This window comes from Trematomus bernacchii, unplaced genomic scaffold (genome assembly GCF_902827165.1).
Source record: "Trematomus bernacchii unplaced genomic scaffold, fTreBer1.1, whole genome shotgun sequence".
NCBI lineage: Eukaryota > Metazoa > Chordata > Actinopteri > Perciformes > Nototheniidae > Trematomus > Trematomus bernacchii.
In genome coordinates this window covers 3,971,773-3,985,253 of record NW_022987582.1, presented here as the reverse complement: position 1 = coordinate 3,985,253, position 13,481 = coordinate 3,971,773, and the positions used below count along the sequence as shown (strand labels likewise).

The 13,481-nt window shown below is 40.3% G+C and overlaps 2 protein-coding genes across 4 annotated transcripts; both read right to left on the bottom strand.

Annotated features, from left to right (window-relative positions):
* Nucleotides 1-7,606: 7,606 nt before the first annotated feature.
* On the bottom strand, nucleotides 7,607-9,322 carry snx10b (sorting nexin 10b). The gene is made up of 6 exons (XM_034127771.1): nucleotides 9,275-9,322; nucleotides 8,978-9,094; nucleotides 8,783-8,883; nucleotides 8,575-8,676; nucleotides 8,210-8,419; nucleotides 7,607-7,957 (listed from the first exon to the last, which is right to left on the bottom strand). The coding sequence occupies exons 1-6, from the start codon at nucleotides 9,305-9,307 to the stop codon at nucleotides 7,798-7,800; spliced, it is 723 nt and encodes a 240-aa protein (XP_033983662.1). The 5' UTR covers nucleotides 9,308-9,322; the 3' UTR covers nucleotides 7,607-7,797.
* Nucleotides 9,323-9,667: 345 nt separating this feature from the next.
* On the bottom strand, nucleotides 9,668-13,145 carry cbx3b (chromobox homolog 3b). 3 transcript variants are annotated; one of them, XM_034128067.1, is made up of 5 exons: nucleotides 12,841-13,145; nucleotides 12,265-12,405; nucleotides 12,020-12,170; nucleotides 11,453-11,613; nucleotides 9,668-10,766 (listed from the first exon to the last, which is right to left on the bottom strand). In XM_034128067.1, exons 1-5 carry the CDS (start codon nucleotides 13,143-13,145, stop codon nucleotides 10,646-10,648), a joined length of 879 nt encoding a protein of 292 aa, XP_033983958.1. In that variant the 3' UTR covers nucleotides 9,668-10,645. The 3 variants fall into 3 exon arrangements, with proteins under 3 accessions (XP_033983958.1, XP_033983960.1, XP_033983959.1); XM_034128069.1 differs by having other exon boundaries at nucleotides 12,509-13,016; XM_034128068.1 differs by having other exon boundaries at nucleotides 12,826-13,010.
* Nucleotides 13,146-13,481: the final 336 nt, after the last annotated feature.

Genomic DNA, 13,481 nt, shown 5'->3' with positions numbered 1-13,481 from the left:
GTTCCTTGTGGTAAGTTTGAACTTTCCACTGTTCTGCTTCAGTGTCAGTGTAGTTTGTCAGTTTTGGTCATGAATGTTTCAGTTCTTTGAGAGAGGGTTTGGCCTCTTGGCCTGCTGGACCTTCTATCATGTTACTTAAAAAATGTGCTGTAGGCCTACGTGTTGATAGCTATCCTTGTAATAGTGTTGGCAGTTGCTCCTGACTGACCTTCAACAATTGCATCCGACCAAAACATAGCATGGTAAAAAAACAGTTACCGCAGCACGCTATTTTTTTTTAACTAACATGTATTTTGCAGTTGAAATGTTTATTAATTTAGATCACAATGTATCTAAATATTGGTTTTCTTTTTTATAAAACATATTGACATATAAATAATGTATTGTTTTGATCACCCATTGTCAAAAAGCTGCAATAAATCTAATCAATAAAACATGGAAACCTCTTGTGGACATGTAAATCAGTGGTTCCCAACCGAGGGCACGGGGACCCCTAGGGGTACCTGAGGGGTTGCAGGGGGTACGTAGAAAGATTACGGATTGCAATATATTTCCATACAAAAAAACATTTTAAATCAATTTTCATAATTCTGGTGTCCTGCCCCCAGAGCTATCAATGCTTATGAAAGACAAGCAAGCTCAAGTGTATCATTAAAAGCTCTAGTCTTAACAAAATATGTTGAAACTGCTAGAAGTGAGTCTTAATATTATTATTTTAATTATTGTATAATTATTTATTATTGTAAGTGTAAATGTCAAGTAATAAGGGTGAGTTATGCAAGGGATTTTCATCTAAGGAGCAGTTGGGTTACATATGATTACAAAGGGATTTATACAAGAAAAAAGGAAGGTGAATCATCACAGATGAGTGAGGGGGTACTTGAATGGAGACCAGCTCTGGGTACACCAGACAAAAAAGGTTGGGAACCACTGATGTAAATAACTATGAGCTAATGCTTATCTTAATGGCTAAAGAGTCAGAAGATGTAAAGGAATTGGATACATTTGATTGTATGAATCATTCTCCTTTGTATAACTGATAACAAATTCCATACATTTTATGTCTCAGCTTAGTTGACAAATACATGTTTTCCTTTCTACTTCATGTGCTCTTATTTTGAAGCCTTGACTCGTCTGCTAATTAAGATGGCGTCCCAGGTGGGTCATTCGCATACACTGTTCATTAGTTGGTTAGCACAGGAAGACGTCAGCACAATTTTTCGAAGGCGTTATTAGTTTTTGGTTTATTTTGTTACTTGTGAATACTATGTCTAATAGTAAAAAAATGAATACTAATCACTAATGCCAGCGGACTGGACTGGAGCCAAACTGCCACAACATGAGAAACACGGTAGGCTAAACACAGGGTTGCCAACTCTCACGCATCTGGCGTGTGACACACGCTTTCACTCTCAATCTCACGCTTTCACGCTGCCCAAACTATTCTCACGCCAAAAATAAGAATACGAAGACTAGAAACGGTTTTGAAAACTTTTGTCACGTAGTGATCGTCTTCTCAATAGAACATCTTTGATAATGTCTTCTGGCCAATTAGAATCACGATAACGGCGTGGTGTTGTTGCAGGAAGTCCCGACGGAGAATACTTTTGCGGTAGTACATCTCTATACATCGATACAACATTACGTGTTGATAGAAATCAACACGTAATGAAATGAGACCCCACGGTTTGATGATTGATAGGTGTGTGGGCTGTCTTTCATTTTGACACACAGAACAATGGGGGCTATCCACCCTTATCCACAATGTAAAGTAATTCACACAGCCTCTTCCCTCTTCTCTCTGTGAGGAGGAGCAGCACTGCTGCAGCAGGTTCAGCTTTCAGAACAAAGTAACAAAAAACTAATATGGCATTCATTTTTTTAAATGTGTAGTAATAGATTTATTTATTTTTCTTCTCAAGAGAGTACCAGAATGTGTATTTTATGTTAGTATTTAAAAAATTCTCCTGGGGGAGAATCCCCCCAGACCCCCCTGCAGGGGTTGGGTTTTCAGCATGTCAACTCTTTCACCTGTGGGGAAATTGCAGGATTGGCTCCAGGTCGCCCTTTTTATTTACTACAAGACAAATGTGCCTTTTTATTTCATACAGTTCAATTTGGATTGAGACAGGGAAATAATCTAAACCTCACGCGTGGCGTTTCACTGTCGGGGGGAGCGTGTATGTAATTACATTGCAAATACTGACTTGAGCCCCACCACTGTATGGGTTAGCCCTACCATAGATTACCCAACAAAAATACTCTGGAGCGCATGCGCAGATCTAAGATCCAGTAGAAATGATAAAAAAGTAAAAGTCTGCTGCTTATTGTTCTACTAGGCCAAAATAGAGTCAAAGAGTATATGAGAGTGAGAGTGTGTTAATTAATATATTTGGCAGTTTGGAGTAAGTCTGTAGATTTGTCAGTGTGTGTGTGTTTCATGTATCGGCCTCTCGCGATAATTAATTTTGTTGGATACATTTTCCCGGAAATTATTGCGATAAACGATAATATTGTCGGCACCGTTGTATGACCATTTTAGACCACTGACATAATGATAATATATAATAATAATTCAAGTACATCCTTTCAAACTGCTAGTCACATCCTCATGTAAATGGAAATTTATCGAGGTCAGAAAAGTTATCGAGTTCATTTTTATTTATCGTACGATAAGTCAATTAATTGCTTATCACGACAGGCACACAATAAAACAGTGGAAACAAACATGTTTGACTTTCATTAGTGAATGAAACTGTGTGCCCTTTATAGTCTGTGTCCATTATTGTGTATTTGTATATATTGTATATATATCCTATATATATGCTAAGGTCCCGCTGCTGACACGATAGCAGTCATTTCGTGCGCATATGTGCAATTAAACCGAATTAAACCCATGATATCAAAATCTCACTCCAGCCAGGTACCCAAAGTTGGCAACCCTGCTAAACAACACAACTCATCGCTCATGATGTTACTGTTTGTTGGGGAAAGCGTGTAGGAATCTCTGCTGGGCGTTTGATGGAGATTATTGGCAATTAGCAGCGGCTACATTGAACCTATGCAGTGTAGGCTATGTAAAACAAATATTAATGAACAAAGAGACGTAACTATGGTGTTGAGTTTTGAATGTAAAGAACTCACAAACCATATTTGCTGACGAAGACCTTGGAAGTTGTTTGAAAGTTTGTAAGAAACCTATGGAGTTAACATTGTTTTTGTCAAGAATGAACTTCTGCTCAATTGATTCAAAAATGTTTAAGACAACAAGTTTAAACATGTTGATAAACCTCTGCCTTGTACTTTATGTGTAAAACTACATCTGCAGAACTTCAGACAGTCCACATAATTTCATGTGCATATTAATGAATTTGACATGGGCCCTATTAACATATCATGAATGATAATCATGTGAATAAAGGGTACTCATTACATATGTATTACATGAATAGCAGGTGGGGTAATTTGAGTAATTTGTGGCTTTATGCAGACAGTGATGATGGACGGTGTCTGGAGAAGACAAGCTGAGCCGGCCGGTGAATCTACTGCAGAGTAAGGAGAATTTAGGCTCATCATAAAAGATTTCTCCTTGCCTCCTATTTCACTTGGACATTTTTATGTTTTTTTTATTTTCTACCTCATTGCAGCCGTGAGCTGCCTGCTGATTTACACACACTGGCAGCGAAGCACAGAGGCCTCAAGAGACGGTGCCCTCTACCCCTCTATTTTTTCACTCTTTGTTTCTTCATCCGCCTATTGTCCTCTCACTGCCACCACCAGGCGTCTTTACTGTCACTGACCAAAGAGCTCCACCTCTACCTGACTCCTCATCTCAAACACGACAGTAGTCTGGACGGCTTGTTAGTCACACATGATCTTGTGACACACAGAGGGTCTGTTCCCATGTGCAAAGACACACAATCATAAGGATGAGCAAAATACATCATCGACACTAAAGGTGTCTTACAATACCCACATTTTTACGAGTTCTTTCACTTTTGTATGAGCTCATTTGTAACCTTTAGGGCCCTGCGTGTACAGTATGCATATGAAGATATCTATTTGAACATAGAATGTTTGTGAATGCATATACAGACATGGTTTGCTTACTCAAGGCCCATCTTTCTGCAACTGTTTGTATGCTCCAGAGGAAACTTGTCTGATTTTACACACCATATTATTTCAGGAAATTATGAAGCAGTGATCTCAATTTCCTCGTTCCCCCCCAGGCTCATGTGTTGAAGGCAGAGGAGCTCGGTTTCACGCTTATCAGTCCTGATTCCAGGAGACGAGAAGCTGTTGCTCGCTTCGGTACAGTACACTCGCCCGTTCCCAGTAATTGCTACAGTCGTGCACCAAAAGGCGACAGCATGTGGAGGGGAAATAGCAGGTATAAACCGTGCTGAATCGAAGAAAAGGTACCGGGGCTGTTGGGTTTGATAAATGATGGATAGCTCTTAAGTGAGCTCATTTCCATCTGTGACAATGGACTGACAATGAAAAATGTTTCAGCCTTGAGAAAAAGCCTTTTTCCTCCAGATTGAGAGAGGTGTTAGGATGGGTTGGCTGTAAGCACACACACACACACACACACACACACACACACACACACACACACACACACACACACACACACACACACACACACACACACACACACACACACACACACACACACACACACACACACAGAGCTACAAGGACAGATGTAACATCTAAAAAAATCATTTTTTGGCTGTCAGGTTGTGGAATCTTTTAATGGCCCTCAGTAAATCAGCGCTTACTTTTGGCATAAAATGTGGGAGACCTTGAACAATTTCGGAGATGAGGCTCATGTTATTAACAATTCAATTAACCCAAGACCAACATATCCTTTACTTTGCTCTTTACCTTGGCCCATGGTATTGTCTTGCTGTATAAAAAGCTACACATATCACCAGCCAGTGCCATTATAACTGTTGTTGGTGTGTAACTCTGGCATCCTTCCTGTCGGTCTCATCCCGTATCTATTGGCAGTGCAGCTGGGCTTCTCTGATATTGACTCGTCCGGATTTCACTGAGTTGCAGGCAAAGAGATTTAATATCTCAAGTGGTGCTGAACTCCTATTGCTACTAATGGATTCTGTATAATGTGGCACTTAAAATGCATGAGCAGTCTCTGATTTATCTGTAATTTGCATCCGCTGGAGCATATCTCCCTCAATACTTCCATTTGTTTTTGGCTCTGTGCAGTCAGCTCAGTAAACGAACCCTGATTGGGGTTTCACATTGTTGCATTTCGAGTTTGACAATTTGTTATTTCTTTAAATGTAAAACTGTTGAAAAAGGAATTTGGGCTCTTGGGGATTCCGTTTTAATTACATGACATAGGGAAATGGAAGTAAAGCATGAGATCACTGACATCAGGTGAGGTATATTTGAGCTGTCGCTGCAGAAAGGCATGCTGACTTGTTCAGAGGCAGATGGGCTCCTCCCTGAGGGGCCATTTCCCCTTATCTTATCTTCTACTGTTTTATGTATCAAACAATAAGCATACTAATCAGATTAAAATGAGCTAAAGCATTTGTGAAAATAATTAAAACATGATTTTGATCTTGTAGTTTTCTGAACGGTTGTGATTATGTCCAGCTAAAAACCGTGCCTGAGAGGAGGGATTTTACTCGCTCCCTATGTTTTTACGCCATTTTACCCTTTCAGGGTCACGCAACATGGAGCAGGGAGCTGTTAGCCAATCGATCTGATGGGTTTAAATGTGTCAGTGTTGTCATGGCTGCAGAGCCGTACTGACAGGCTAGGCTACATTGGCTCAAGGTTAACGGCCAGTGGACCGGAGTCACAGACCATTAGAGAAGTCGATAGTCCTGGACAGCTCAGACTCACACCAGCAGGGTAAATGTTTCAATTCACGGTGCTGTGAGTCACAAATAAAGCCTTTCTGTTAGCATGGGCTAAACCTTGTGGGGAAAGTGTGATTTACTTAACAGATACAACCACATACATTTGCATAGATTCAAATAAAGATTTTATGAAATACTGAGGTCAGGAGAATTGTGACCAGTAACCAAATCTAGTCTTTAGGATGTTTATTTACTTTGAATGTATGTGTTTGGTCCAGAAAACATTTCAAATATGCTGCTTTAACGAGCTATTGGATCATCTGGGGCAGGCCTACTCACTGTCCTCAGTCAGAACCAGACATGCAGAAGCAACTTTCAGATGTGCTCTGCAAATCTGGAATTAACTACCACAACATCTGAAGTCTACCCCAACCATGATTTTTTTTTAATTAAGGCTAAACAATTATTTCTGATTACCACTGCTTTTCCTGAGGTCAATTAAATACATTGGAAATACAGTATAGTCAGTATAATACAATGTGAAAGGACGTAAAGGAAGAAAGCAAAGTTAGCATAAGAGCCTAATAATGAATTAATGGAAACATTACTGATTGTAGAATAAATGCACTGATAGACTGAGTGGTAAGGCAGTATAGCCTGTGCACACTTGTGTAAAAAAAAACGCACTTACTTTAACACTTTAGGTGGGCATAAATGCCTTTTTGAATATCTAGCCAAAGCAAACATCTGCAGCACCTGCAGCTTTAGTGAGTGTGTTCGAAGCTGCAGGGTAATGCTGCCCCACACAGTTAAGCACAGACAAAGAAGACACATGTGTATATTGCATTAGCATATGTGGATGCGCAGTAACACATATACACCCACACATCTTCAGGGAAGACACCCCACCCCCCCTCCCACACACACGCACCCCCCCTCCCACACACACGCACCCCAAATTGAGTTAGTGGGCTTTCCTACTGTCTAAACTGTCCTGCTGCTCAGAGCAGATCTGAGGTGCTGTCACCTCTCTGTTCTCTGCAACACTAGCCCATTGTCTGCTCTGAATGTATAATGAATATCACGACTGCTGCAGAGAGACAAAGCTAATCTCATTAGCTGTGCCGATATGTCAGCCTGCCATCTCTCTGTTTAGTGGTCATTACCTCTGCATAAGCATGGTGCTGCTCACTGTGGAGGCACATGCATGTTATGTTCAGCATGCAGGCACATGCACAGAGGTATGTGACTGTAGTGAACAGGCTCATAAAAATACGAAGCCAGAGAGAGAGAGACAGGTAGAAAAGGTGGCTTGTCAGTGCAGCTGGCGTTTTGTTCAGCAGGGAGCAATGCAGCCCGTCTACCTGGTGGCCCTCTCAGACAGGAGCGAGTCCATTGGGATCCCCCAGGACCTCCTACCAGCGCTACACCTGACAGGGGGGCTGTCTGAAAACTCTGCAGAGACCTTATTATACATCATACAGCTTAGCACTGCAGCGGCCCCTACACGACAAGCTTCCAACACCTTACAGTAGTTTATTAGCAGGGGAAAGTTCAGCCACATAAAGAGACATTATTGTTTTTTGCACATATGTGGCAAACTCAACCCTTAAGAATGACCAAAACTGGTGTCTGATTTGTTTTTAAAAGTAAATATGGACAGTGCATTGTCTAAGACTCTAAGCAACTATATAACATATTAATGTAACAACACTGCCATCTTCAGGCAAATTGTTGCTACAACTTTATAGATGTGCAGACAGAAAACATTGAAAGCCAACATTTTATTAATAATTGTTACATTTGTATTACTATTAACTGTACATGATACATCAAACTTAAATGCCCCAATGAGAACACAATACGTTATGACTTTTTATTCTCCATGTTTTTTAAAGTAAAATATATTAGGAGCAGTGCATTTTTGCTTGGGTAACAGGAACATCTCTTCTTGAAAGGTCTAAACATTTGCACTTGAGATGATATGATGAGGCTGTTTACATGTAGAACCACACAAGCGGCTGAGGCTCCCCTCCTGGCTGGTTCCCATGAGATTAAGTGAAGGTGTACTCGCTGCTTTGTTCATTGCCAAAGCCTTAATCTGAAGCTTTGGATCTTGACTGGAATGAGAAATACAAGTATGGAAGATGGAAAGTTAATTTACGTGTTTAATTTAGGGAATAAGGCAGAAACACTTCTTATATTATCTCTCGGAAAAATACATCAGTGAGTGTATATTTAAAATCATATTTAGCTTAAATGCTCATACATACAAAATAAACTCTACCATTTAAAGTAATAGGCGGTTACTGTAGCTCAACTGATGTGTTTTTCAGGAAGAAGTGGAAATTGACTGTGTGGGTTTAAAATACCTGTCTGAGTCAGAGTCACAGGACGTGCTGAGGTTCTTGGTCAGATCCTCTTCAGAGTGGAAACGCCTCAGGCCACAGCACTGAACTGCCTGGGCCACAGTGTAGTGGGTCCTTCCAGCAGCACAGGCCTCCATCTTTGAAGTGCTGAGCTGTGACTGCAGGAAAAGATGCAAGCAGCTGTCGGACAGCAGCACAGGGCTCTGGACTACCCTGGAAAACAAGGATAATACGTTTATTGTGTTGCTTGTTTATGTGAGAACGGCAGTCACATGGCCTGGTGTTTGTGGAAACTGTGATTTACCAGTTTTGTTTGTGTTGTACTGTTTTAAGTTCATATGTTTATTGATCTGAGAGATCATTCTTACTGTTCCAAAAACTTCTGGAGCCCTTTCATCCGCTCAGTGATCTGTTGGGCATTGTTCAGACTGAAGAAGGGATTCTTTGGGGGAAGCTCTGGTAGCTTTAGCCTGCAAAAGACACATATAGACCTTTTTTTAAATGATAGCAACCATAGTGCAGTTTACTTTAACAAAAACGCTTAAAGTATTTGTTTTCAAATTGTCATTAACTTACATTATCTGTGAATTTGCTTGTAGCTTCTGCCTCAGCCAGACAAACTCACTGTACCTGCGTCTCACAATTGAGATCTTCTTAGTGAAGTACACGCTGTTGGACTAAAACAGGACACAAGTGTGACACACATGGCATTAAAGCTCCAATACTGGACTATAAAAGTAAAAAACAACATATTTTTATCATTTTACTTACATGTAAGCAAATTTCATAGTCTATGTAGGCATGCCAAAAGTCGTTCTTTTGTATCCTCGGGTCCCGCACCCAGACACTGATCACCTGCTGCATGGAGAAGGAAGGAGAGATACTGAACTGAATGCTTTGAGAAAAAGGGAAGTGTTTTATTTGCTGGTAGAGGAAGCGCAATGACCAACATGACAAGATTCAGGATAGGAAATTCCCACCAAATATCCATTGTTGCTCAGTACCAAAAAAAACATTTCAGTGGGCTATTTTTTAAAATAAACTATTAAACTTTAACTTTAGACTTACCTGATCCTCAGCGTTATCATTTTCTTCACTCATAATCAAGATATTCTTGTTTTAATTTAACATAAAAAGCCTGATAATGATGTGCTGGCATGTTGCTAGATCCTTTTATTTCCAACTTGTATTGTCCAAGTGCAAAGGTTTCAAAATAAAGTCACAAGACTGAGAGAAGCTCCTCCTCAGGTCAGGTCAAATCAACAAAAGTCTCAGTTAACATACCTATATCTATAGGTTTTATTATCAGGTATATTGCTTATTGATTGTCATTTAGAAACAGTCAAAGCCCATTTGCTATGCCTTAGATACTGTTTTTAATTGATATTTCTGAACAGTTGATGCTTCTTCCATGTGATTTAGAATGTGATTGTTACAGTAAAAAAACTTGAAGAGAAAAGCTTCACAAAAAGTTTCCTTTATTCACAGACTTCACAGATCCATGGTCAACAGTTAGTCAATAATTAACAGCTGAGTGTCCCATAACAGTCATGGGAGATATGTTGAGTCAGGACAGTGCCATAAGCAGGAACAGATACCCACAGACCTGTAAGGTTACTGGAAGAGAATGACCCGTGTAATTTTACAGGCTCGTTTCTAAAGTGTTACACTTAACAATCTCATTAGCCATCATAGGTGCACAAAAGTTATTGTTTCTCAAACATTCACTTTAGAAATATTACTCTGAGTAATTCTGCCAGTACTTCACTTTGTAATAATTTAGTTTTTTAAAAACCTAATTATATTCTTGTTATAATTCAATGCAGAGATGAAAAGATTTGGTTCTTAGCAGCTGATTGGAAATACAGGGACATTTCTTATGGGGAATTTTTTTTAAATGTTTGACATCAAACACAAGGGTCATACAGAAACAGTTAGAGTTGTGGCTATAAACACTTCAGACAATACACGTTCAAAAAACAGGTCTACAGTCTTGAGCTCTAACTAAAAGCTAGGAGTTAGTTCACTCTGCCTACACAGTTTCGCTATAAAAAATATAAAGCACACAGATAAAAACCAAGACATAGCTAAACACAACTTTTAATACTAGGTCACTATATAACAGTAAAAACTACACACATGTCCACAGTGTTTGTGTCTGCTTACGCGAGACGAAGCTGCTACAGGTTAGTCTGACTTTAATCAGCTTCTTCACACAAAGGTTAGTTTAAGTCTCCTCACAAAGGCACAGAGACCTCGTTGAGCACCACAGGACTGAGAATCCATCCCTGCTGAGGATCTTGCACCTGCCAGAATCTGAAAATCTACCTGCAGTGTAATTTCACACTCTGAATGTCAGCTGAAGGAGGACACTTGATGGTTAGGAAGGTTAAACTAAGCTTCAGGTGAGAGCACAGCTGCTTATCAGTTCGACACACTTCACTGCTCCTCGTCCCCGCAGTGCCAGGTCAGCTTCTGCTCGTAGAAGTCGATGACCACCTGGGGACACCTGGCGCTGGCTTCACGAGCCGGCAGCAGGGCCACGTCGTCAGAGTTCTTCCTGTCGGGAAACAAAACAGGGATGGTGGCCCTTTACTTTAAATGTTTCCGCACACACTCCTACCAGTTTGGAAAAGGGGTACAGTCAGTTCTGTAATTTTGAAACATCTAATGACAATAAGGGCCAGTAGGGCTATTACCACTGTATTTCAGTAAAGGTATTTGATTCACAATAGATATTTAATAATTCTGAGGTCAATTTATTTGTTGTCCTTTTGTATCGTTTACTTATTTCATATATTTGTTATGTTTTATACACATGTATTTGCCTCATGCAGAGCACTTTAAATAATTGTTTTTTCTAAAAGGTTCTCATAAATAATAAATAATAATACTGATAGATCAAGCTCCCAAAAACTAGAACCTCCACTCCACACCAACTTAAAGCATTTTTACATCATCTAAAAAAATGTAAGGGCTGTGTTGGAAAGGTTTTTCTGCTTCTTTATCATGGCGGCAGGCTCTGCATAGTGTTCTGTCAGGTGGTCATTGTTAATATTGTCTTTCTTCAACAATCTCCAACAATAAGATGAAAAACCCCTGACTAGATTCTCCATCGTACTTTCTTTAGTAGAACCCGTGTCGCACGATTGAAGGTTTAAACGTTGACTCATTTGACTTTCACCATCACAAACAGATACCCGACCAATGGCATTTACGCAATGACTAGAGGAACTATCGAGTTACCATTTGACGAGGAACATGAGCTCTCCCTTTCTGTCCGTGGCGCCAATGATGCATTCAGGCTCGAGGTAAGTGCTGAGGTTAGTGGGGGTGTCTGACTGCTCATCATTTGGCTCGCTGTTGCTCTGCACAGTGTGAGCCTGCTGCAGAGACTGCATACATGACTGCAAAGAGAAGGACAAGGACAAAAGTTGCAGCAGTTAGAACTAACCACAACGACAGCATCCGCATAGGAAACCCCGTGGTTGGGCCCGCTTCTCTTTTTCTTCTTTACTTTACATGCCCATTGCAAAAAAAAACGGACATTTTACTACTTTTACTTCGAGGATCATTGCAAAACTAGCCACCTTTCGCACCATTTAGTTTCAAATTCAACCTTCAAACTCAAAAAGTAGGAACAAAATATGTCAAACATGGTCAGAAGTTTTCACTCAACTACAGTGTCGCTTTTAAATGTTCTGAGTTTAACGTGCTACAAGCATTCTTATATGATGTTGTTTATATCCTTTACAGATTTAGATGCAGAAGTTCTGTGAATAACATGGAAAAAATATCAGTTCACACACTCACAATTTCCGTCTCCTGCTCTGTCATTTCTTCTTTGGGAATGAACTCTTGCTCATTTTGCTCTTCCTCATTAAAAAAATGGGTGTTTCTCAGAAACTCTTGGATGAGTTCAGGACAGTCCAGATTGTCCTCAGGTTCCCATGTGTTGTCTGCTCTGTAGTAACATCAAAGTGAGGAGAGAATGTATTTTAATATTATAAAGAAAGAGAAAAACATATCAAATATATAAGCAAGCATCCGTCACTCACTCTGTGAAACCTTTCCACTTCAGGAAGTACTCCACTCTTCCGTTAAAGATTCTGCGGAGAATTATTTTTTCTACCACAAACTCCTGCACAACTGGAGTCTCCTCGGTCTTCCTCTGTTTGGCAGTCTGCTTCTTTCTCATACTGCCATGAATAAAAATAAAATAAATTACAACCAGCGTGTGTTACTTGCAAAACAAAATATAAAGTGTGGAGTTTTTGTTAAAATGTTACGTCGGGAATCAACCTTTATATATACAGTCTATGGAATCAACACACGTCTCCCTGTTGCTGGGTTTTGCAGAACAACATGGCAGTGGTGAGTACAGCTGTGCCCTTCAGACAATGATCCATGCTCTTATTATTGTAGCGCTCCACCTGCTGTTTCTTTCGGGAGCATTACACACTACTTCAGCCCAAAACGCAACACGTTAATATCTACACACGTGTATAGCTCATTCAGACAGTTTAGCTTGGAGGAAGAAGCGAACAGCAGCCTGGGAACATATGTGGAAACGTGCCTGAGTGATGCACAAGACAATACGCTGAACAATATGCACGTACGCTTTCGCTGTTTACTTATTCTCTGCGGACAGCCTGCTGCGGTGCTGCTCGGCTCTGTTCGGAGCACGTCGCTGGAAACTACATGCACACAGCGCCGGAGATGCTGCTTTGTGCGCAAATGTGTCACTCGGCGTGTTTACATGAGCGAAACAACTTTTCATGAATGACTTAAAATTAAAGATGGCCGTGGATGCTCGGAGGAAGTGGTTGCCAAGGGAAAAGGTCATGCCAGGAAAACCGGGAGGGGACGCGCACACCGCCGACCAATCAGAGAGCAGTCCGACCCCCGTCCAGTGGTCCGGAACAGCCCTGCCACCCATGGGCGTCCTCTGGGTATGGCAGGGGGCTGAGTGCACCTGACATGTCTCACTGGGATTAGAGACTGGTGCCAGGGTTTTCATTATTTTATCTTTTTGATCATTGTCAGTGGAAACAAGGTTTATATATATATTTTTTTTATTTGGAGGCCACATGCAGAAAACTATTTATCAAAAATATAAGCTGATTGAAATACGTCAAAAACATTTAAAAACAGCTAAATCATCAAACTTGATATTATACATGAGTTTTACCATTTGTACTACTGCTATTTTATATTGTATTATCATTTAGTATGATATACTTATAACTATATTATTTACATTCAGAGCACAACT

Bases quoted from the DNA above. Each gene is read 5' to 3' on its own strand.
- snx10b (XM_034127771.1), bottom strand. From the start codon at position 9,307: ATGAGTGAAGAAAATGATAACGCTGAGGATCAG. The intron at 8,677-8,782 runs GTAAGTTAATGA...TGTCTTTTGCAG, and splicing joins CAAGCAAATTCACAGATAAT to GCTAAAGCTACCAGAGCTTC. The intron at 8,420-8,574 runs GTAAGAATGATC...CTTGTTTTCCAG, and splicing joins CTCCAGAAGTTTTTGGAACA to GGTAGTCCAGAGCCCTGTGC.
- cbx3b (XM_034128067.1), bottom strand. From the start codon at position 13,145: ATGGGTGGCAGGGCTGTTCCGGACCACTGGACGGGGGTCGGACTGCTC. The intron at 12,171-12,264 runs GTGAGTGACGGA...ATGTTACTACAG, and splicing joins AAGTGGAAAGGTTTCACAGA to AGCAGACAACACATGGGAAC. The intron at 10,767-11,452 runs GTAACTCGATAG...GTTTCCCGACAG, and splicing joins CTCATGTTCCTCGTCAAATG to GAAGAACTCTGACGACGTGG.